Source organism: Ambystoma mexicanum, chromosome 4q (assembly GCF_040938575.1).
Source record: "Ambystoma mexicanum isolate Mex_15411 chromosome 4q, UKY_AmexF1_1, whole genome shotgun sequence".
Taxonomy (NCBI): domain Eukaryota; kingdom Metazoa; phylum Chordata; class Amphibia; order Caudata; family Ambystomatidae; genus Ambystoma; species Ambystoma mexicanum.
In genome coordinates this window covers 1,127,823,171-1,127,848,967 of record NC_090928.1, presented here as the reverse complement: position 1 = coordinate 1,127,848,967, position 25,797 = coordinate 1,127,823,171, and the positions used below count along the sequence as shown (strand labels likewise).

At 45.3% G+C, this 25,797-nt stretch overlaps 1 protein-coding gene across 1 annotated transcript in view; it reads left to right on the top strand.

Annotated features, from left to right (window-relative positions):
- The window catches only part of DNAH14 (dynein axonemal heavy chain 14), a 2,000,441-nt gene that overhangs the window by 1,137,524 nt on the left and 837,120 nt on the right, over window positions 1-25,797 (top strand). Inside the window, exons 52-53 of the mRNA XM_069608705.1 lie at window positions 8,094-8,264; window positions 22,986-23,159. Of these exons, the coding sequence (XP_069464806.1) occupies window positions 8,094-8,264; window positions 22,986-23,159 (345 nt within the window). The remainder of the gene's footprint in view (window positions 1-8,093; window positions 8,265-22,985; window positions 23,160-25,797) is intronic.

Here is a 25,797-nt window from a genome sequence, read left to right as displayed (position 1 = left end):
CTCCTGCCAAGAGTGAGACTCTTTTTCTCCCACTCTTGGACATGATTTATGGTGTTCCTTTGACTGGTAATGTGTTTTATGGGCTATGGGGTCCTTTACTCCATAGGGTCTGATGTGTTTTTCCTATGCGTCTTACACAGGACCCTCTGTGCAGTAACACAGGGGTGTCATATTGACACCCCACCATAGACTCCATTCCCTTTCTTTGATCCCACTCCTTTTTGAACCATTACAAGACTTTTGTGCACTGCAACCGTGTGACCTTGGACACATTTCGTTTCGATCCTCTTAAAGCGGATCCGGCCTACTGACTCTGAATTCATGGTTTTACTTTGCCTTCCCGTCTTGTTCTGTTTTTGTAAAAGTGTTGGGATCTGTTTCAAGTTGTTCTCTGCTTTTCTCTCCCTTTTTAAAAACGAATTATTAGAGTGCCATCTACGTTAAGCGCTCACCGCTGTCTGAAAATAAGTGGGGCTTTACTTAAGACTTGTCTAATATTCTTTTAAGGGAGTGTATATCTTTTAGTGACCGTGTTTTTGAATTGCTTACTATTAGTGCCTGTGTGTTTTTCTAGATGTGGTTTTAAATAAATAATTATATCTCTTTTACACCAAGCCCTGGTCAGTGTTTACTTGTTCTATTGTGTGCTCTTGGCCTATTGTGAATATTCTGTATACTGCCTAACTCTTCTTGAGGGAAGTCTGACTGCTCAGCCACAGCTACCAAGTGGGTTTACTGCCAAACAGCTGTAGTCCTAAATCTTTTGCAGTGGTCCCAGAGGGAACTTCACAGGTTTCTGCCTAACACATGCGACATCAATGGTTCCATCAATGGTTCAAGAGAGGTAGCCACTGGAGAGCTGGTCTGTCCATCGGGTAGTCCAGGGACACTTCTCAAGGATCAGGATGGCTGCATCCTCGAGAGCACATCAAGACTGGTTGGTCCCACCAGTCCAGGGGTTGAAGCACCGCACAGGATCTTTGCAAAACAGGTAGTCCAACAGGGCTTCACCGGGCCAGATACAGGTAGGGATACTGGGCCTCTTCGGAGGTCTTCTTTGGATCTTCCATTGGCTGTTCTTCTATAAGGGAGTCTTGGCTCCAACGCTGATCTGATGAAATGGCTGCAGGAGTCCCTTTCTTATCCAAAATCCAAGTCAACCAACGGTAAGGATCTGCACCATTCAAACAGCCAATAGTTGTCCAGTCAGGGGCAACTATTGGTCTCACTCATGCCCCACGGATGTGTAGTGGGACCGCACACTCCCACCCACTTTCTAACACTCTGAGACTGACACCCCCCGGCTCACCACTTAGCATGTGTGATTGACAGCTAGGCTGATGAATGGGGGTTTTTCTGCATAAAAGCAGGGCTTTTGGGACTGGAACTTCAGAAGTCGCCACAGGACCGAAGAATCCGAAGAGGGAAAAAGCTGAGCCATCTGCAACGACGACACCATCAGTGAAGCCCTGCTGCAATTACCTCACCACTTTCTCGACGACAAGAGAAGATCTTCTGCTGGACGAGTCTTCTTCCTCTTCCAATTCCAAAGAGGGCCCCAAACAGCACCATAAGGGTAAGCCACATGGGAAACCGAATCAGGCTAGTGTACCTTCTGGTCCCAGACCAGAAGGAGGTCAGACCAAGCCACCATTCCAGAAAGCATTTGGAACATGCTATGTTTGTAAGGCTACTGACCATGTGAAAGGGGATCCCAGATGCAAGGGTAAACCTTCAGGGGTCCACACTGTCTCCCTCTCCCTAACCTTCGCTCCAGAGGAGGAAGTACCAATGACAAGTGGAGACTTTCTACTACTGGCTGATGATCCCATTGGAGTCTCAGCCAGTGTTTCTTTAGTGTCCCTGGGGTTGTGGGAACAACAGAATTTAGATGTCTATAATTCTATCCCAGATAATACTAAAGAGTATTATAAGGACAGTGTCCAAGTGAATGGTCAGGAGACCCCTGCCATTAGGGACACTGGACCCAGCATAACTGTGGTCGATGAATCTTTATTCAAGGCAGACGAGGTTGTTAGGGCCCCCAAACGCCTCACCAAGTTAGCTGGAGAGCCTGTGCAGATTTGTCCCCAGTTACCAGTTCTCATCCAGTGCAATGATATGACTGTGACGATACCTGTCAATGTACAATGTGAGGTACCAGGAAGGGTTCTGTTGGGAAATGGCCTAAAAACTCTTGGAGTTGTGTCACATACCCCCAGACCTCCTAGGAAAAGGTTACAGGAACTAACCAGACCTGCAAGGGAGAAAACCTTGAGAGGTTCTCCTAAGGAGATGATGGAAGAAAAAATCACTCCTACTCCAACCAGAAGCAAAGGGGAAAACCAAGACTTCTTGAGTGTTATATTATCACTTCGCCTGTTTGATTCATTTTTTATAGGTAGTATGTGCATTAATACAGAAACTAAAGGCGTCCACTATGTGTCAAGGCAATGTGTGCCAAGGGCCTAACTTTGGGATGGACATTCTGGTTCCTTATCTATTTCCCAGTTTCAGTGATATAGCGCCTATCTGCTTCTTGTAATCATCTTCCAAATAGGCCCCTCCTTTGTTTAGGGTACCAGCTAGACATAGATATTCTCACCCGATATCAGTGGGTTACTGTCCTGGGCTAGCACTGAACTTGAACTTACTTCTCCAAGAAAGTGCTTCTTCCCCCCGGCTTAGGGTGATTTTCACCTTTTAGCCACAGGTTGCTCTACAGTATTCGTCTGGGATCTCTGTGTTTGCAGTATAGATCTCAGCAAGCTTTTCAGTCTCTCTTTCATGTGGTCTCTCCCAATGTCTGAGGTTTAGCTCTGAAGAACCTCATCAATCTCTCTAGCATCTGGTGACTCCAAGTGGCTTCTGAACCCTGGGCTCTTTTATAGTATGCTTAATTAATGGGTTTATCCGCTAATGCTTCTGATTGCAATATTCCCTACCTTTCCTCTTCCAAACTGTGATTGGTTAATCCCTCTTTCTCCGGCCCCCAGTCTGTTATGTTGCCCTTCCTAATATTTGTCCGGGGTCCCCGATCATTATTTCCCCTTCTTTTAGCACTTTTATTTAAGTTCAGCATAGCATGACCATGTAGTTAATCAGAAAACAAATTTACAATAGAGTACATGATACATAAACACAATCAGCATTTCATTTTCTCGCTATCCCGTTTGAAGCGCTATTGTTTTCCCAGCGCTTCATCTTTAGCCAGGTAGTCTCTAAATGTTCCCCAGATATCCTTTGGTCTGGACACGTGGGGCAGTCTCAGTATATATTGTGCCTCACAAATATTAACCCATGTTAACTCTTTAAGCCATTCACTAAAGGATGGTGCATTACAGGATTTCCATTTCTTTAGTATACATCTCTTTGCAACCACAAATCTGATATTTAGGAGGGCTCTTAGTTTTTTGTCTATTGCCCCTTGCCACAGACCAAACATAGCTGACAATAGAGATGCCGGTATCTGCCTACGTATCATGCAAGACAGTGCAGCGTATATTGGGTCCCAGTAATGTCCCAAAGCCAGACAGCTCCATAACATGTCTAATAAGCCAGCATCTTGTGATCTTCATGTCGGGCATTGCCCGTCACAGTCTGGATATATTTTTGGGAGTCTGAGAGGCGTATAGTGTAACAAATGCAATATTTTGTATTGAATCAGCTTTAAGCGCATATTCATCGACACTTCTGTGGTAAATGTACACATTACTGACCATTGCATGTCTGTTACTCTTATATTTAACTCTGCGTTCCATTTTTCCTGTGAACGGTCGTAGAGCCCAAAATCTCCTTGTACACGGTAGACAATACGTCGTGGCAACCTGCTGAATTGGCGATGTATGACAGTATTTTAGTTTCAAGAGGTTCTTTTGGGTATTCAGGCCATTTGTTACGCACTTCGGCTCGAATTCTGTAGTATTGTAGTGGATCTGTCAGCGAAATTACTTGTTCGATTTTACAACAATCTAATGACATAAACTCACCCTCTGAAATAAGTCCCTGATAGTCAATATCCCCTAGGTTCCCATCGTTGTGTAATCGGCGAGTCTTTCATGGGGTGGGGGGGTAATAGAATAGTTCCACAGTGAGAGCCAGTACGGGGCCTCTACCTTTTAGTCTGACAAATACATGCTTCCACACTTCAAATTGGCAGTCATCCTTGTAGGATCTGTCAAGTACTAGCGTCATTAGTACCGCCCCACCAGCTGCTTTTCGCTCTAGTTTAACATGCGGTGGGGGTGTATCCACATTGTACCAGTGTGTAGCATGTTGAGCTTGGGCTGCCAGCCAGTATAATACCATGTTAGGCCCATTGAATCTCCCCAAACCATATGGTAAAGTCATATCCAGCCATTTTTTCTCTGTACTGCCCGCGCATGCCACAGAAACTGAGACATGTTTCCATGAAGCTTAGCAACAAATGTTTTCCCCGGCCAGACAGGTAAATTCACGAATGCATACAGCATCTTGGGTACCAATACCATCTTTATTAAGGCCATTCTCCCCGCTAAGGCCATAGGTACATGGACCCAAGTATTCATCTTAGCCTCTGCATAATCTTGAAGAGAGGTATAGTTATCTTCAATAAGGGTTTCTTTAGCTCTAGAAACCATCATCCCTAGGTATTTCAGCCTATCTGGGGCCCACCCTAGTTGGGATAGAATTTGAGGACTGGGAGTATTATTTGTCTGGGGAAATACTTTGACTTTCATTTACTGTAAATCCGGAGTATGCACCAATTCGGCTAATGTCTTGCATTATTGGATCTAAGTTGTGTTGTGGCTCTCTAATATATAGTATTACGTTGTCTGCATAGAGTGAAATAAGTTCCGGAGAGCCTATTATTTCCCTTTTTTTTGATTGCCAATAATTACAGATGAGGCCAGTGGGCTTGAATAGCCTGTCTGCCTTTTGAAGTCAGACGGCATGGTAATGGTGGAGCGAGGCTCCACGCTGCATTATTGTTTCCCCACCCCATGATAGGGTAGACTTCAGTTGGAAAGGTAAGCATGTTCATCCCCTAGTTGTGAGCCATCCAGAAAGGGAAGGCTACACCCATGATAGGACCCACCATCATCTTTACTAATAAGTGTGACTAACAAACAGGATTCTGTGATGAATCTGATGATGTCATCACTCCCTTCCCTCTCCTCATGTGGCCAGGAGATGGCAGCAGCTACCTGATCCTGACCTTGGGGGTGGCTATTTGAGGGAGGATCACATGACAGGGAGTAGAGGCGACCCTCAAGGGGAGGGCCCGGCATCATCCTTTACCTTTAGGGATACCCCTTCCATTCCGCATGCCTTGATGCCATACTGTGATCACCCCCTTCAACAAACCTTAAAGCCTACTGCTCAATATTCTGTAGCCAACCGAAAGATAAAGACTGCGAGGAAGAAGAGGGTCGAGTAATGCTGAATACTTAGCAGAACCAGAAAGAGTAGTCTAGTGCTCGGTGGAAGCTGATTGGCTCCAAACAACTTCCAGCTGAATGTAACGAGGAGGTGCAACCAGCTAGTTACTGCCGAGGAAACCAAGCTAAGAAGCCCACAGTCGAGCAGGGAGACGCAGAGAGAGGGACGACTGCAGGAACTGGTTCACTGTGCTGGGATCACAGCAGGAAGAGCAGATTACCCTTCCTGGCTACTGCAGGAACTGAGAAGCTGTAACAATGCTGCACAAACAAGTAGAATGGCTCAGGCGTGAAGCGGGATCCATGAAGGAAGTGGATGCTGCCAGACGAAGCCGGTAAGCCAGTGAAGTGGAGGCAGGACAACAGAGCGCTTCTCTGTGTTTTCTGCGAGTGTTCCGAAGAACGCTAAAGAAAGCTGGTGAGTCCTGGGAAGGGAAGCTGGGCCACCGGGGTGTTTCAGCAGCTCCATCAAGTACCGATAGGTGCCAGTTAAAGGAGTCTGGTGACACAGAGCAGGAGGTTGGGTCACTGGGACATTTAACAAAGAACGTGAATGAAAGTGGGTTTGAGACCTGATACTTTGATAAAAGTGGTACGGAATAATGGAACTATGTAAATACAAGAAAACAGAGAGAACCTGGAAGAGGAGTATACCAGGTATTTGGACCTTTGACAAAGAAAGTAAATGAAAGTGTGTTTGAGACCCAGTGTTTTGATGAAAACAATACAGAGTATTGGAACTGTGTGAATACAAGACATGCCGGAATAAAGAGAGGAGAGTATACCAGTTGTCTGGGGAGTCTGGGACCTGCACCCAAATTGTGTAAAGGAATTACATAAGAGAGGCAGGCAAGAGAGTAGACCAGGTGTCTTGCGAGTCTGGGACTCACACCCAAATTGTGTTACTTTGAAAAGAGAATCCCAAAGAAGAGTCATGCCCTTGCTGTTTTGAATTAGTGTTTGTGGAAAAGACTTGGGGAAGGGAGTTATTTTCCCTGTAGCCGATTGTAACACCAAGAGGAGAGAGTCATTCTCTTGGGCCTTCAAGAAATTGGTTATTTTTTGGAACTTTTGTGTTGGTGGAGAGAAACCTGGGATAGGGAGCCATTCCCAGGAGCTGTGAACATTATCCATTTGGAACTTGTGTTGGATCATATCTTTTTGTTGAACTTGAACATGTGTGCACTTTACGAGCCAGAGACAATACCCTTAACACCTTGGAATTCATTTTAGAATGCGACAGCTGGGATATTACAGACATTGGAAATGTTTGCTTTGGACATATTGACACAGTACAGACCCTTAGTTTTGGTTGCGGTAGGGAAATATCTACTATATTAGGGACAGTGTGGCATTTTCCAACCCCTTTATTGTTTAATAAAAGTCTTTAACCAATACCATTAGTCCTTTGTGTGTCCACGTCTCATTGCTGGTTCTTCACAATTCCCTCTGAGAGGCGCTATGTACCTGAGAAACCAGTGAATGCCAAATGTGCTGGATCAATAAGTATGAGGACTTCATGTCTACACAAGATGGATGTGTCGGCTGGAGGGTTTGACGAGTATTTATTCCTGATATTACGCGTGGAGTGGGGGCTGGGAGCAGAGGAGAAGCTCTGAGGAACCACCATTTACTGCATCCATTTAGCAGTCCTCAGGTCTTCAGATCCCCTCTGAGCCCAAGCGGAGGGGTATGCCGCGTGACCTTGTCACACCTCCACTCGATTCTACCAACATAAATACTCTGCACAAATGTGCACGTTTGACCTAGACACCTCGTCAGAGCAAACAGCACTTGTTATACCTGCACAGTAACAGGAACGTGCACTCAGGACCTCATACACCTTAAGAACACTCAAACATCTAGTACACACTCACTACCAACTCACACACAAACACACATCCAAAACACCCAGTAAAATTCTTACCCTCAACTCCTAAATGACAAAAACGTCCTGTGCATCACCATAGAACTCTTTACAAATCATGATGACAGATCGCAGTTTTTTGTGTTGGAGAAGGTCACAAAGCCTTACAACATTATGCATGAGCACATGACCCCACTGTCTACACATACATGATTATATTTAAAAGTCACCAGTTCCAAACTGCAGGGGCCGTGATCCACTGTACACTCATGCACAGCTGTTTGGGAAGATTGCAAGACACAACTCCCTGCCACCTTCTTGCTCACCCATAGAGAAACTCACAACTACAGGTCACCTGATCCACTGTCTACACATATGTACATGTTGGGGATGGTTGTATTGCTCGATAATCTTTTGGGGTGCTTTCCTTAGGGAAACTGACAACTAGTAGATGACACAACCAAGACAACCGTCCGAGTCAAGAGGATAATGGAAATGAATAACTTTATCAGGCAACTAAACGTAACATAGCACTACTGATGGCCCATTGCTCCACTTTTTGTGAAAGGCTATGTGCAAAGATTGAAAATGGGGAAAGCTCAACAACAATTACTAAAGAGCTTATACATTGTTTTGGGTCAGTTGAAAAGTTCCCTTATGCAAACACATCCCTTCACCTTTGTGTCTTGCTTACAAATTAACTGCCTGCACATTTTTATTGTTGACAGCCTAAGATAGTTTTATTGTTCTAATTAGAAAATATAGTCTATGAATATTTGATGACCTTATATGAACTTTTCATCTAGGTGCTGCAGGGCTTGCTTCAGGCCAGCGAGTCGGTCATTGTCTCGAAGGAATCAACAGCGCAGTTTTTTCTTCATGAAGCCACCCGAGTATTCCATGACCGATTGGTGGAGACTTCGGACAGAGAAATGTTTTATCAGTTTCTCTCAGATGAGCTGCACAATTACTTCAAGGTAACTACACCTCATTTTCCATTTTACACAAACCACAAGCAGACCGGAGAGAAACTGTAGGTCTTTCCTTTTAGGTATGGGGAAAGAGTGCCCACCGGAGCTCCTATAGGATTATGCTAGAGGGGCCTTTTTGTCAGTCCGCTGCTCAGTGATGCATGTAGAGTGAATCATGGTGAAAGCTCCATCACAGTTTCAGGCATTTTTGTAAAAACTAGTGCAACTGTGTAAGTTTAAGACATCATTTCCAGGTCTTGCTTTTTAAGATGTATAATAAGATCTGCCTTCATTCTTTTAAGATGTATATTAAGATTTGACTTTATTTTGTTTCCAGGCTTCTTAATACATTGTTCTTTTTCACTTTTATGCTGCCTTACAGTTTGGTACCAATATAATAACAAGGCCCCCATTCCATATGCACCAATTGCTCTGTGATGCAGAGACTACCTTTCATTAGGCCATTGCATCTTAACTGAAGTTGTACACTATGGGGGGCCATCTTGGAACATGTTTGTTTTTCTTGTCCGTGACAATTTTCAGCCACTGCATGCAACGATTCTATTCTAGGAGAACATTATCACAGTGCGCATTTTAACTTTAAACTCTGATATGTATACTAACGATAAACTATTGTCAGAAAATCACTGCATTATATAATAGGAGAACGTTTTTGCTTACGGGGTATTATTTATTTTCAAGACAGTGCAATTCAGTAGTGCAAAACAAATGGCCCATGGTCCAGATATTAACTACCAGGGAATGATTTACAACCCTCTTAAGTCACTGGACTTTACAATGAAGTTTGGCTAGCTTTAGGTCTTTGATCTCTAAACATTTCAGAACAAACAAACCAAACAGAAATGTAAACAGGTTTATTGATCTTCATTGTTTACTTTTTTATTTTCATACATGGTAGAGATACAAAATCACCAAACTCAAAGACACAAAACATTTCCTTCAAAGTAGGTAATTCTCCAGTTGTACCATGAAAAATCAGTAACCATGTATAAATGTAGATTTCTCCTACTGTGACGGCATCATGAAGCAAGACTCAGATAACAGATTCTAATTCATACTCAAAGAATGTTTATTTAACTTAAAATGTATGCCGAGTAAGGCCTAACTTGCCCTATGTTAAGGTGGGATTTCCCTACCTAAAGAAAACTAAGGGTAGTCTATGTCAGGATGACCTAATCAAATATCTGTTCGTTTCCAGAACCTAAACGTGTCCTCACAACTAACTGTATACAATGTGTAGGGGTGTCAGCCTCAGCAGAATAGTGTCCAACTTTCCAAAGTTGAAAATAGTTCTTAGAATATTGGGATTTCCTTCCTCAAGAGTTTAAACCTTCTCACTTCCAATAACAACACAGTTCCTTGGGACACCTCCCAAGTCGGGGTTCCTTCCCCCAAAAGTTCAAATCTTCCAGCTTTCAAAATGAACACAGTTCTGTTTCTAAACTTCGCTTCCTCACACAGGGATGTGGCAATACAGAAACTTAAATTCAAACCTATTTTCATTGGCTTCTTCCAAATAGGGCACTCAGTCTAGGTGCAGTTGTCGGACCACGCGGACCACCCATCACAGGTCACGCAACCGATACCCCTTTTTACTGCTACCATCAACACTTAGCCACTGGTTCCATCTGACACTGATGCCTAGTTGATTCTTCAGTGTCACATTCTTCAGACACTGTCCCGTGGCTAGCTGGTCCACTATGCACTTTATTATTCTTGTTCGTATTCCTCTGGCTCTTGCCAACAGAAATGTCTCTTAGATTGCAATGCCGGAGCCCCTCTTGACTTTGATATGATATGATATTTTATTTGTATCGCGCTCGTACACAAGTGTTTCTTGTTTGGACCACCCTTTAGTTTCTCCTCTTCATATGCTCCTTGGTATTGTGAGAAACCAAAAAGTGTCTCACCAGCTAGTCCCTGGGGATCTGTCATCCAGGTGGCCAGGACACAGCCATCGCTATTGGATCCAGTTCCTGGGGGTGGACCAGTGTGGGAGGATCACCTGGATGAGGGGTCTTCATGGAGTGGGAGTGGGACATCGAATGGTGAGATGCAGTATCCCCTTTCCTCTAACACCTTTTCCCCATCCCACCAGGTAGGGTCTGAACCCCCGCCCCCTTTCCCGACACAAACACTTTCTCACAGACAGCTCACTGTGAGAGAAAATGGACTAACATCTGAGCGCAATTGGTTATTTCCCTGTGCAGCGTTAAAAAATGCTTTCAACCAGTTTAACTTCACTTCATATCTTGACGGTTCCATGTAATAATGTCGCCACAAAAATCTCGCCATGCAAAAATATCACCGAAAAATGGCAGTTTTTGTGGCAACATTATTGCATGGAACATGCGGAGGACACCCCCGCAAATCCCAAACTTTTTTTTTTATTTTATTTTTTTATTTTGCCCCTGTTCCCATATATATATGGTCACCCATATATATGGCGATATTATTACCTGATACCATCTTGACAATGTTTGTTCCGGCATTCAACAGTACTTTTAATCACTTGCCGTTCATTCAGTATTTGTAAAGTACTTTGTTTTGCGTTACCAGAGCGCCCCAGTTGGATTGTGTATTGGCTTTACACTCTCCAGTCACACACGGCAGCGTTCTCCTTCTTGGCGTCCTTTGCGACAGGCTCCTCCAGGCTTCAGCGGCTTCCTGCCTTCTCCAGTCTCTGCCTCCCCCTCGCGATCAGCACTGCCGGCACTGACTGCCCTCCTGGCTTCCTTTGGTGGTGGCAGAGCTCGAGGGGAGCTCCATAACTTCTAAAAAGATCTGCTGCGGCAGATAGCAGGACCTCTGGATCCTCGCACAGCCGACCACTGCCATGGCATACCCCTTCCCTACGCAGCACAGCTGTAGCCACCTGGGTTTCCAGCTTCCTTTCCCCCAGCCTGTTCATCGTCTCTTGGAACGGCTAGCATTTTTATATTCATCAGGTGTGTTAAGTGATCCCAGGTGTGAGTCATTGAGTTCGCTTACCTGACTTTGGAGTACTCCATTAGGCAGACATGCCTGGTTGTTCCTTTGGTATGCCTCCACAGCCCTCTTCCTCATCCCAGTACCAGAGTGGTGTTTGGTACTGTCTGATTTAATTAAAGAAGCATTTACACCTCTGTTTGGTCTCTGATATAGTTGTATGTGAGTGAAATGAGGTTGTGTCCTCCTAGTTGGTCTCTTCCTTGTCCCAGTACTAAGGTGATGTTTCTGGGGACCCGTTTGAAAGGAGGAGAATGGAAAGGGTTGACAATATCTCACAAAGGCCCATATCCACCCCCAGGGTCAGGATCCAAAAGTGATGGCCTTTCCCTGGCCACCTGAGAGGAGGATTATGGGGAATAAGAGGTGAGGACACCCTTGGGTTCCACACACTACATGCAAAACTCATTCAAGTAATTAGAAAATAGGTTCATATTGTAGTTATGAAACTGCATTGACACAAAGCTGACATGGGACCTCATCACAAGTTTGGTAGTAATCCAGCGATAAATCCAAAGAATTACCTCTAATGCACCGTCATGGACCATGGTCTGTGTGGCACCGGTGGAAGCGTTTACCTTGTGGTTTTCTATCTCCCATGATGGGTGTTCCTGACAAGTCTTCTGGCCTTCTGTGTAACAGTCTAGTTTTTCCAGTGCTGCGTGCTAGGGCTGGCATATCCATATGCCAGAACCCGAACAAGGAACTGCAGAAATACTGCAGAGACACAGAGACCAATGCATTGCTACTCTCTTGGCACTGACGCTCACAGTAAGCTCTCTTATGACTTAACCTTTACCCATCTCTGATCCATCTCTCTGTTCTCCTGATTAACTCTTTCTGCCTGTTTCAGAATGTGTGTTGGTTCTGTGTCTCACCTTCTATGCTCCAACCTTTGTCTACTGTCTCCACTGCCTGGTTTCCACTGGCTACATCTACCCCTCTCAATCTTATGGCTACACGCCCCAGGCACCTGGACACTTCGATCAGGAAAGGAGGCCCAGCCCAGCTGAGGGCCAGGCCCCTCACGATCAGGCAGCGTGCAAGGATTGCTTTTTCGAGTGCTTCCTCCTCCTCATGCGCTCCCCAAAGATGACAGGGCTCCTCAAGGGCATCATCAGGGAAGTGATGCCACAAGTCATGCCTCCTAGGCTTCCGCCTCTGGGCCCGCCTCCGGTTCCTCCAACGGTGTTGGTGCCACAGCCTGTTCCTCCTCCGGTCCATGCCTTGTCTGTACTTCAGAGCCCTCCTCCTCCTGTACCACCAACGCCTTCCCTGCAGTTGGCTGTTTATACCCAACCACCTTCAAGTGTGGGTTATGGAGGGAACCCTGTGGCCCCTGTACGCCAGGATTCAGACTCCCCTCTATCTGGAAAAAAGGATGGGGTGATGACAAAGACGCCCAAGACGAAGAGCCTTTGGTGTCAGTGAAGGCATTTCATGACCGTCTTCAGGGCCTTGCAGACTTATTGGCGGAGGTGCTGGCCCGGCATGCCACGAGCCATTCGGGCATTCCCCTGGGAGAAGACCAGGGCCAACGCCCAGATGAACCAAAAGTTGGACAGCCGGTTCAGGCTTTTGGATGGGAAACAGTCCTCCTGGCATCCCACTCTCAGCCGCACTCTTCAGTGGTTGCAGCGGCTTCCTTATATTCCAAGTCATCGTCTTCGTCTTCCTCAGCAGGGGCTGCCTCCAGTTGTCTTTCCAAAGAGGACAAAGACCTTGTGTCTTTTGGCAAGCTTTGCTGCCTCAACTGCGGGCTACATTTGTGGCATGCCTCACCCTCCGAGCCACGGCAAACCAAAAGCTGTGGAGAGAGATTGGGGAGTACCTGCCCAACTTCCCTCTGGAGAGACAGGCCTCCTTCAAAGCAGGCCTGGCAGTGGCCTGTCCAGTTGTGCAGGACCACATGGAGTCTTTGATCTCCCACATCGACACAGCCAGTAGAGGGCTGTGCCTGGGGGTCGAGATGAGGCAGACTGCTTGGATGCATACCACTAAATTCTCCTCTGATGTGCAGGTGAGGATCCTGGATCTTCCTTTTGAGGGGTTGAATATTTTTCATTCATCCATGGATGATGAGCTGATGAAAAAGAAGACCTCCAAACAGACCGCTTAGTCCTTAGCCATCCTGACTTAGAAAATAGGTTCATATTGTAGTTATGAAACTGCATTGACACAAAGCTGACATGGGACCTCATCACAAGTTTGGTAGTAATCCAGCGATAAATCCAAAGAATTACCTCTAATGCAGAAGTCCTTACCTCAGTCCCAGGGCAGGACCGACTTGAAACCCCATGCTTTCAGCGGCTTCAAGGGGTTTTGGGACTATGCAGAGAACATCGCATGTTTTTTTCTGCTCCCACTCTTCCACACCACCTCAGATGCCAAAAAACAATGACGTAATGGTCAAGGAACACAGCCCGCCTGTAGTGGCTGGCCCGCTCTCTCCAATAACAGCTGGAACTATTGTTTCAAGAGTCCTTGGATCCTTTCTATAGTCTTTTTACGCTCACCTGGTCTCTGCAGAGGTGTTGGGGCATGGTTGCAGCCCTCCCTAAACTTGAATCACCCCCTCCTTCATGCCTCTCCCTCAGTAAAAAAGCTGTGTGAGGTGGTACGTGGTGATACTGCTCCTGCGTGGAGATAAGAGTGTGTGAGTGCGCAAATCTGCGATTGTTGTACCCCTCAAACCCTTCACCCCAAAGTGCAGTTTCTGTGCACATACACCGGCCCATAAAGCTCACCAGTGAATTATGGAAGATAAGCTCTCCGCCCTGCTACTTCTGGCAGGGGCGCGTTGAATGGGATCTAGTTCCTTCACTGATCCCTGATAAGGATTAGTCCAGTCCAGCTGCGACTATGCTTCTCCTTATGATTGGTAAGTCTTTCTTGATCTCTTGTGATGCTGTTCGTTCTGTTTAATGTCTTTTTATGTTGCTCCTATTTATGCCCACAATAATGTCTCTCTTCTGTTTTCTTCCCTTAGATGGAAATGTGGCCTCAATGCAGCTGTGAGACGCGAGACGCGGCCAGATGAAAGATGGATGCTACCGCAATGTTCGACAGCAGGTAAGTGATGGTTTAAGGAAAGCGCAAAGTATGGCGAAGCGCATCCTTAAACTGACTGTTTTTTCGATGTCTAACCTTGTCTTCTGTTTTTCCTTGCAGCCGCTGCTGTCTACGATGGAGCGTGTCGTGCTGCGGTACCAAGATGAAGATTTCGGCATTCCAGAAAGTGTGAAGATGAATACTTGGTTCGCCGAAGAGATGTACAGGTAAGAACAGCTTCCCCCAGTTGGTAAGTATGCTGGCAGGAAGCAGGATCTTCAAGGGTAAGTCTGACCTCAGGTGACGGTGAGCGTTAGGCTGCTTGCAAGTGCAGAATTTCGCAAAGCGTCTGTCTTGAGGATAATGGCAGCTTATATAGCTGAGATCGTGGGCATGCCCATTAGGGCTTACCAGCCACACCCTGCCACACGTGCCAGAGTGAGCACGTGCAAAGGCAATCCATTAGCAGCCACACCCAAGAATACACTTGAGGCTGCTTAATGGATGGAATGTTCAAGGTTAATGCATCCTGCTTAATGGATGGAATGTTCAAGGTTAATGCATCTGAAGTGCTATGTCCATAATAAAAGCTTTTTGGTGTTAAATTGATCTTCTTGTTTACTTTTGGTCATGAGCCTGGTGCCAAAGGTGCCAGGATAGTGTCCACCCAGGTCTCCTGTGCATGTGACCCCTGCATGCCTGTGCCCCTGACTTCATGACCATGACAACACTCCCCCTCAAGGCCCCTCTCAAGGGTGGTTCTCCTCCCCATCCTGGTTTGGTGGGATTATTGCGATGGAACTGTCTGATTAAACACGGAGCATGGACGTGTTCGCTGGGTTCCTACGTTCGGTCTTGAGGTCCGTAACCTTTCCAGTCAATTAGGTAATACAATTTTGATCGAACCACCTTGGAGTCCAGGATGGATTTGACTTCATATTCTGGTTCTCCATCTATTACTTTGGGCTCTGGGAAATGTCTGTTTGGATCCCCTGATTGTCCAGATTGATATTTAGGCCTCCTCTGCAAGGATATATATTTAAGGGACTTGGTAAGTTCTTTGAGGTACAAATCAAATCCCCCCCAGAATAGCTGAAGTAGAGCGAGCATCAGCGATTGTACGCAACGTTGGAATTGGCGCATGTATTCTCCGCCCTATAACAATGTCATGAAGAGTCAGATGGTGATCTCCTCCAGGCGTGTTTCTTAGCGCAAACAAAGCAAGTGGCAAGCAGTGCACCCATGATTTTTCAAGCATTTGCAAAAGCTTAGCCAATTGTAATTTTCAGCAGTACATTCATTTTTTCTACCAAACCATTGGCTTGTGGATGGTACACTGCGCATAGTTTATGCTGTATCCCCATGAGTGTTGTGATTTCTTTTTTTAAATCATTGGCAAAGTGCTGCCCATTGTCAGAACGAATTTCATCTGGAATCCTCCAACTCTTCCTTGGCAGGAATTTGGTTGCATAGTGGGCATCATTGTGTGCACAGGGACCTTCCTCAAACCAAAGTGAGACTGGACACACAACTACAAGCATGCACTTGTAAGAAGTCCATCTCTCTTGCATATCTATGTAATGGATATGCAAGTGCTGGAAGGGGCCTTCCGGTCGCGGCAATGTTCCATGTATAACTCTCAATGTGTGACCCGCCAGAAACTTTTGGCACTTCATACAATTGTTGACGTACTCAGTAACATATGGAAACAGATTTGGCACAAACCAGTCTTCACTTATCCCTGCAGCCACATGCTCTTTCGACACGTGGGATGGATAGTGAAGCTGTTCTAGTGAAGCTGTTCCAATGCCAATTGCAATACTTTTTTCAGCATGATAACCTTTCCTGTGCCATCATGACACCAAACCAAATCAGTTGGAGACAGAGAACATCCTCTCTTTCCCTTTTTCACCATCTGATGCTTCTCCCTGCAACTCAATTATCTGCAGGATTAGAATTGCATTGCAACTTTCTGGAAATGCATCTTTCTCTTTGCTCACTTTTAGCACTGCTATTAGAGGTATCCTTTCTTCTTTGCCAGGGAACAGTATATGTGATTCCTCTGGCATATATGCTGTTTCTTTTGCTGCTCTGTCTGCTCTTTCGTTTCCTAATGATATAAAATCTTGCCCTCCTGTATGGATTTTGCATTTTATTCATGCTAACTCTACTGGAAGTGGTAACATTTTCCATAGTTCAATCAAATCAATAATGCTGCATGTTGAACGGGGAGTACCAATTACTTCTTTTAAACCTTCTCCGTTCCCATCTTGCTAATCCTGAGTGCACTGTAGAGGTGACGTAAGCTGAGTCAAAGAAGATGTTCACTGCTTGGCCCTTAGACATATTTAGTGCTTCAATCAGAGCCACTAATTCAGCTGCTTGTGCAGAGTAATGATTTGGTAGTCATGTCTGTGAGTACACTATACATTCCTCCCCTTTGTGTACTCCTTGGCTGTGACCCACCACTGCGCAACCTAAATGCCTTTGACCCATGGTCAATGCTGGAACTTCCATCAATGAAAATCATGTCCCCCCCTCCGATCACTTCTTCCTTAACTACGGGGTAACTTTTGCTCCTGTTGATGCATGCTACACAGCCATGCACATAATCCCCTTCTACTTGTTCAGCAAGCAACTCTGCTGGGTTGATTGTCCTGCAGCTCATCTCTTCTATTGCTGGGTTGGTTAGTAACCTTGTACTGTGAAGACCTCTGTGTTGCCAGTGTTGATTTTGTTTTCTCCACTATGGCAAATAATGCATGCTCCACACACAAAACTACTGGGCACCCCATAGTTATCATGGAATCCTTCTCAATAGCAAATGCAGCAGCAGCAAGTGCCTTTTCACATGGGAAATTAACCTGCATTACTGCATCTAGTGACCCACTGTAGTATGCAAGTAGTTTGTGTCCTTGTCCCTTCTTCTGCGTCAGTACTGCTGTCATTGCTTTTCCATCTGAATGCGAGAACAGGTGAAATGTTTATTTTTAATTGGGAGTTGCTAACACTAGTGCATGTGTCTCGGGAGGATAGCTCAGAGGCAACGTGCTCGCCTTGGAAGCAAGACGACACGGAGCACTAAAAGTACGATCTCCGGGTCCGCGCTTAGAAACCTCTGGGTATTATCATATCATAACTTATTTTTTAGCTCATCAAAATTCTCGCCCATTTCAGCTGTCCATTGTATGTGTGTTTTGTTTTTCTGTGCTTCCTTTAGTAATTGCAACAATGGGCTGGTGTATGTTGAATAATCAAAAACCCATGCTCTGCAATAGTTGCACAAGCCCAAAAATTGCTGCCACTCTTTCACTCTTTGGTCGTGGAGTTTAGTGTATGGCCGCTACAGTGTTATTTTTCTCCAGCCTGCTGACACAATCCGACCCAAGTACACCACGTCTTTATGACAGTATTGTAATTTCTTCCTGTCCACCTTGTGTCCTTTGTCTGCTAGCAATGTCAGTAGTGTCACTGAGTCCTTTCTACACTCTTCTTCTGTCGTGCTGCACACTAACAAATCATCAACGTATTGTATTACTGTGCTAGCAACCTGCAAATTGCTGAAGTCTATTTGTATTACTCTGAAGATGCCAGGCCCTTTGTTGTACCCCTGAGGCATTCTAGTATGTTCGAACTGGGTCCCGTGATACGTAAAGGTGGTGGGATACCTGGAGTCTGGGTGTAGTTCAATGGAGAAAAAGGGGTTCTTTAAGTCAACTACAGTGACATCTCTTGGTGTGTAGGTATCCCTCTCATTGTGCTGTGGTATGCCTGAATCAATACTGCCACTGAGCTGGGTACATTCCCGGTGTGGAGCACACCATCCCTTCCTCTGAGAATGAAATTTTGGCGTTCAATTTGCAGAGTAGGTCCCTCCCTAGAATATTGATGGGAGTGTCTTTTGAATACAGCAGAGGTGCCTACAATATGCTGCGTCCCTATTGTCAAGGGTAAATATTTTGTCAGAGGAACTTTCAAAATTGTCCCCGAAAAGCCTTGTGTGTACAAACGTTTGTTAGATAATGGAAATCCTTCTTCCTTTATGCACAATCTGGTTGCTCCAGTATTTATAAGAAAGGAGAAAGCCTCTGTCCTATCTGAACTGCTACCTCTGGTTCCTCCTCAGGGTCTTCAGTTACCGCTAGAACAGGCCACACTTGTACTCCCCATGGGCACCCCTATTGGGAAAAAGTGTTTGTGGATGACGCAAATGGGTTACTGCCCACCATTGTCACTCCTGTCTATGGAGGTATGGTATTCTGTCCCAGTAATGTTACCCCTTCTGGTATCTGTGTCTGTGCTGGTGGCTGAAGTATGCTCACTGTACCTTGAGTTCCTGTTATTTCCCCACTTTGTACCTGCACTTGCCCCTGGGCCGTAATACCCTGTGTCTGTGTGTGCTAGATCTGTAATTGCTGTTGCTGCAGCATTACCTGCACATGCTGTGGAGTCTTCTACATGAATGTCTGTTGTTGTTGTGGTATGACCTGCACCTGTTGAGGAGTCTGCTGCATGTATGTCTGCTGTGGGTGCCCTGCCTGTGCAACAAGTGGGCATGTTATAAGACATGTCCAAAATTCCCACATGGGAAGCACTGTACTCCGAAACGTGGAGTCATTCCCCTGTATCCTGTTGCCCTACCACTTGCATAGTATTCTCTCCCAGCCTGATACTCTCCCATGCATGCGCTTCCTCTGCCTGCCTGCATGACACCTGATTGCTGCTGCTGCACGTTTATGAATGCCGGTTGCTGCTGCATCAGGACTGTTCCCCACTGCTGGTTGGGTGGCACCTGAGTGTAACCTCCCGGTGGCATTACTGCAGCCACTGGAAGCCCTCCTTTCCGTGCCTGTGGAACGACAGCTGGCCCTGTGAGTACTGCTCCCTCCATATGCATTTTCACATTTTTTTTCGAACTAATTCGTTTTCGGCCTTGGTAGCATTATCAACTGTCTCCTTATCCTTCTCCTGCTTTCTTTTGCAATAGTGTACAATTGTCACCTGTTTCTCAAGCCACCCCTTTGCCTCTATTCCCACAATTTTTTCTAAAGAGACCTGCACATCCGTGGGGAGTCCACTCACTAAGATGTGGTAGAGCAAAGGTATTTTTTCATCCCATGACTGTTTATTTTCCTGCATCCACATTTCCTGTATGGATCTTGTGTATTCCGCGGGATCCTCATCAGGCTTCATTTCGCATGCCAAGATAGAACCCATGTCTTATGTGTCTGGATACAGCTCCCTTAGAGCCTTCCGAACATGTGCTCGATAGTTGTTAAAAGGTGCTCCATCGTGTATATTAGAGCTTAATTTTACCCTGGAGTATCCGGCCTGTTGCCATATTGTGTCACTTCTCTCCACAACTAATATTGCCAGCAAACTTTTTATGTCTCCTATGGCCAATGAGATTACTGCTGTCTCTTTATCAAAAATATAAATACACTTGCTCACCCCCGCCATTAACTAAGGTAAACTGTAAACTAGATTGTCCCTGTCCATAGTCTGCCAAGTTTGAGAAACCTGAAGGTGTCTCACCCTCTAGTCCCCATAGATCTGTCATCCAGGTGGCCAGGACACAGCCATCACTATTGGATCCAGTTCCTGGGGGTGGACCATTGGGGGAGGATCACCTGGATGCGGGGTCTTCGGGGAGTAGAAGTGGGACACCGAAGGGTGAGACGCGGTTTCTCCTTCCTTATGACACCTTTTCCCCATTCTACCTGGTAGTATATTTAGAAGTTCTACCCACATCCCCTTTTCCGACACAAACACTTTCTTACACCGCGAAAGACAACAGACTAACAGCCTCATTACAACTCAGGCGGTAAGGGGTTTACGGCAGCCTTAACAGCGCCGACCCTTACCGCCTGATTACGAGGTCCCCTAGCGCCATGGTGCTTCTAACACCTGCTTTTAGCAGGTGTTAAAATCCATGGCGCTAAGGGACCATGGAGTTAATTACGCCACCGTAATTTACGGTGGCGTAATTAACGCCTTCCCCACTCCCATTATGCCCTATGGGGCAAAAATGGGAATGGGGAAGGGTAAATGGGAATTGGGGACTTACCGCCCCGCCTAGGTCGGAATGGGGCGGTAAGTCCGCCAACCACCATGGCGTAAACTTAGTTTACGCCATGGTGGTAAAGTCACGGCCCAGGCGGTAACTTACCGCCTGGGTCGTAATGAGACCCTAACACCAGAGCAATTTACCGGACATATCGTAACACAAGGGTCAGGCAGAGTTAGGCATTTGACAACAAATACACACACCTGACTGGAAATGAAAGGTCTCACTACATGGCCCTCCCCCATGAGCTGTATCTGGCCCCACCCATCAGACACAACATTCAAGACCCTAATCGCTATCAGGGATGGTACGAGGCGGGCCTAGAAAAAGTTGGACAATTCCTTAAACGAGATGGGTGCATAGCGATACAGGACCTAGAGACAGGGCTACAACAGGGATCTCTCCAAATGTCCAAGTACCTGCAGTTAAAAGGGATGCTCTCAACACCAACGTGGAAAGAAGAACTCCAAAGAAACCTAACCAACTTTGAACGGATACTCAGTGAGAACCACTTAGGCCCATTAATGTCGGACCAGCTGTGGTCCAAGATGTGCGAAACAGCCCAACAAACGTCAATTTCGGCGCATTACAAATTGCATGGTTTGAAACTACTGCACAGGTGGCAATACCACCCCCTGAGGCTCTCCAAAATGTTCAACCAGACTAGCCCACTATGCTGGAGGAATTGTGGATCCCCCACTGACTACTGGCACATGTGGTGGGCATGCCCCAAATCACAAAACTTCTGGAGGGAAGTGCTGGCATGGATAAGGAGCATAGAAGGGATCACCAGGGACATGGACCCAAGACTTGTGTTGTTTGGACTCGAGAACCACAAGGGGCACCAGGTAAAAGGCCTGCACATGACCCCCTTCCTCTTACTAGCAGAAAGGGTTTGCATCACAATCGGCTGGAAAGCCACAACCCTCCCTTCAGAAAAAACCTGGGCCCGAAAGGCCAGAGGACTCTTCGACATGGAGAGCGTCACGGGGCCACCCATGGACTATCCCCGATCAGGGAAATGGAACGGGCACCGTTACTTGAGGGCCTACAAATGACTGGAACCCAGCTAAATCGCTGAAAACCCCCACGGACCAAAACGCCTTTGACCCGAGGATCTTCATCATCCAATCCCCGTCGTGTCTCCAGAGGGAGGTGGGTGGAGGTATGGGGGGGAGGGAAGGGGTAAGGAAGTTAATACCAAGTTAAAAAGTTGAATGATAAACATGCTCGTATTTTTTCTTGTACTGACTGATTGAGCTTCGTGATGCTGATGCATGACAATGTACATATGAAAGAAATGTTCAATAAAATTAATTTTGAAAAAAAAATGTGTTTTAGCAAATTGATAGTTTAGTAGTATAGGCGTGGCTGCAGAATTCGGAGCCATATGTGCACACATGTATAGCTTGTTTGTGGAATAATTCCAACACAGGCGAGATTGCTCCTCTGGCATGTTTAACAATGAATGACAAAATACCACCACAATACTTAAGGATAAGGCTGCTTTGACCACCTGTGGCCCCAACTGGCAGAATCCTCAAAACAAACTCCCAGATAGTCGAAATGAGTAACTTGCTCAACGGTGGAGTCACGAACATTCGATGTTATCAATCTCCGTTTCGCACGTGGAGGTTTAAAAATCATCATTCTGCATTTAGCAATATTTAAAGACAAGTGTAGTTCTGTACATTTGCGATCAAATATAGACAGGTCATGTCTCAAACCCTGGGGGGTGGTAGCCAGAAGGACGTCATAATCCGTGTAAAAAAGCGCCGGATAAGTAACGGCATCCATCCTTACACAGTCATGGCACCCTTGTGCCAATGCATCAATCATTTCTTGTATATATACATTGAAGAAAAGTGGGTCACGCCACAGCCTTCCCTTACACCAACATTTACCTCAAACTCCTGGGTCTACTCACCCCCTAAACCATAGCTAACCTTGGCCTTGTTAGCAATTGCAAATACCACTGTACTGTCCAGTGTGATAGCATGAGCTTACCACATGGTGTATATTGTAGTTACTGAATGCAATATTTGTTTTCCCATGTGTAAAATATCCCTTGGCATCCTAAGTCATAGTTGGGTGGTTTGACAAACAAAACATCAAACCACCCAACTATGACTTAGGATGCCAAGTCATAGTTGGGTGGTTTGAAATATCACTTTTTAAACTTTACCACTGCACTCATGATGAAGTCCTAGATATTCCTAAAGAGGGTAAACAAAGTTATCATACAAAACATCAACTTTATTTCACATGACTTACATTGTACTTGGTTCCCAATCTCACAGTAAAGGCATATTTGCATTATTTCTATTTTGTATGTCACATTCTGTTTTCTATCGGAAACTACCTTTGAGTCTTTTTTTGTGTGTTGTTGCAGTAATTCCCTTTCTAGACCCCACTCCCTTTCTCATGCTCATTTCTGCACCATCTCCACTCTTAAGCATGAAAAGGCATAAGGTAATAAGATCATGATTGTACTGCCTTGGTTGCCATATTGTAGCTTTCAGGCAGCATGTTTAGTGTTCCCAGTCTAGGTAGGGCTGCGCTCCTGGCAGGGCACTGTATAATGGATGTTTTGTGAACAGGTGTCGTGGCCCAAGGAAAAGCTGATAAAAGACTCCATCATATACGTGGACTTTCTTGATATGAACACACCCGTGGCAAATAGGATCTATCGACCCATCACAAACCACAAGAAGCTGGTGTCTACGCTGGAAGAATACCTGATACGGATGAGTATGAGTTCAGCAGGCACTGAGGTAAACTTCACACCCCTGTTTTGTCTCCAAGCCAGAGATAAGATGCACTGTACTTGTGTTGAAGGAGAAAGGAGATGGCAGCACAGATGTGGAGCAGATGTTAATGTTCTGCTCCACGCAGGGTTTGTTTGCCATCTTCCTGCTCTCGATTACTATCTCCAGAAGCAGTAGAGTGCTAGTTTTGTGCCACTCCTGGTGCTATTCTAAAAAGCACTGACTGAACACATTTAATTTCCCCGTTCAACCTGTCAGGCAGTTCGATGAATGGGTGGATGGTGGATGGATACATTAATGGATGCTGGATAAATAAATAGATGTACGGTGGGTGGATTATTTTGTTGAATGGATTGTGAGTGAATGTTGTGTTTTATTAGGCGACAACTAGTTCAGGGGTATTTTCCAGCGACCCCAAATCAGGGGCGCACGATTTTGATTTATTGAATTAAGTCTATTTTATGAAGCTGGGACTGCCAATTCAACAATATTGGTTCCCTACAACCTCCCCCCCTTTTGGGCAAACGACACATGCAGGGTTGCATTAAAGTCCTATATATTAGTAAAAATAAGTAAATCAATTTAAATATAAACAAATTATGCATCAAATGAAATTCCAACTCCAATGCTACACTAGTCACCTCAATTTTGCATGCTACATTTACAGGAATATAGTAATTTGTATCACACACATCACCCTATGCACATTTGAACTGTATATTAGGGCTCGGGATACAATTGTTATTTTTATAGGAAACCAAATTTCATCAGAACATCCCAGTCTATCTAAACCTTTCTGTGTCTTATTCATTGCAAATAAACATTCCCCACCGCCGCTCAATGGACAAAACAGAATTTCAAACAGCATTTTAGAAAACTCAATTGTAAGGCAAGCTACTTAACATTCCAGCAAGTGGATCACTGGCAAAACAAATGAATGTATATGCTGGCTAGATACCCTTCAGTGGTGTTTCTATCGCGTTACCATGTAATAGTGTACATTTGTCATTTTCAATGAGCAACTTAAAAATGAAAAATGGGTTACATTTCATAACCCTTTCCCCTTTGACTTGAATGGATCAGCACCGGTAACAAGACTCTTCTTGGTGATGGAACCTGAACATTTCTGCAATTACCTTATTTTCGGAGGTGTGTAGACCGTGATATATCCCTTTGTCTCCTAGAGTACTTCTATGCTTGATCATTGCCCAGGGGAGGAGTCAGGAGGTCTCCCAGTACACACACCACAGGACCTATTCTATTAGATCTATAATTGCTGAAGCACATGCACTTTTGAAATATTTCCTAGCTTCTGAGGATGTACAATCTATGTATAGACCCCCACGAATCAGTATTGCGGCAGGTCAGAAGGAGGACACGGACTCTGACTTTCCATCTCACTGAGGATTTTTATTAACTTGAAGGAGTGCATGCCTATCTCTCCCTATGCTAAGGGTTTTCCCTACCTAACGGAACTAACTAAGGTGCTTGTCAGTCCTCAGTGAGAGTCCAAATCAGAATCGGTCAACTGCTGTCCAATCTAACCTATTCTAACCTTACCGCTATTATAATAACAAAAATCAAGAGAATTACTCCCTTCTCCTGTAAGATGGTTCTTCAACAAGTTCAACTCAGCAGTGCATTCTCAAGTTGTTCTTGGTAACTGCCTTTTTTAAGTCATACAGTTCTGATATTGGGTTCTACAGGTTTTCATCTTTCTCCTTCACTTGCTTACTCTTTCGTTTCTTCTTATTCTCTTCGTGCCTTACTTTATTTGTATTTATCCTTGACCTTTACATATGGTAACTTCATCCAACACTTAGAACTTTTCCCTTGCCTTCGTGGGTTCTCATCCAACACTTAGAACTTTTCCCTTGGCTTCTTTATTTCAGTCTTTGGTTTCACTTTGGGCTTGGCCCTTATTCTCTCTTTCAATATGCTCCTCAGGTTTTCTCCTTTCACAGTGGTTTGTGATGAATCCTAGAGATGGGGTTAGGAGAGAGCATCACATGGGAGGAGATGACTGTCAGGGAGATGTGGTGACGCCATCAGGAGGGACACAGTATTCTTCTCTTCCATGTGAAGAAAACCCTAGAATCCGTAGATTCCTGATGGCATATTGTCAGTTTATCAATCCTTCCATTAGGAAAACTCGAAGACCTCTTCTTGCCAAAGACCCTAGGCAGGATACCATTCACACTTCGTATGCACATAATGTTCACTTAACATCTTCTATGCCTGACAGTCTTGACTGGAATAAAAATCCAAAGCAATATAGCATTACAGACTCTCAAATGGATTCCAAAGCCCATAAAACCTATAGTGCTTGGATGAGGAAGAGGAGAAAGGAGATAAATGGAGCTGAAAACACATCAATCTGAATGTGCGGACTAGTTGTTGTAATACCAGTCAGCTATGCAGGGGCTTTTAAAAATAGTGTGCCTTTAAAACTAGAGAGTAGAGCAGAAGGAGAAGAGATGCAAAGCGGGCACAGCAGGAAGCCGAACCGAAGGCAGACACACGCGAGCACGCTACGCTGAAGGAGGCAGGTGCTTCCTACCGGAGAGGAGAGAAACCGGGAGCAGCATAGCAGGTGCAGAAAGGGGACCGCTGAAGAGCCGGCAGCAAAGGAAAGGCTGTCAGG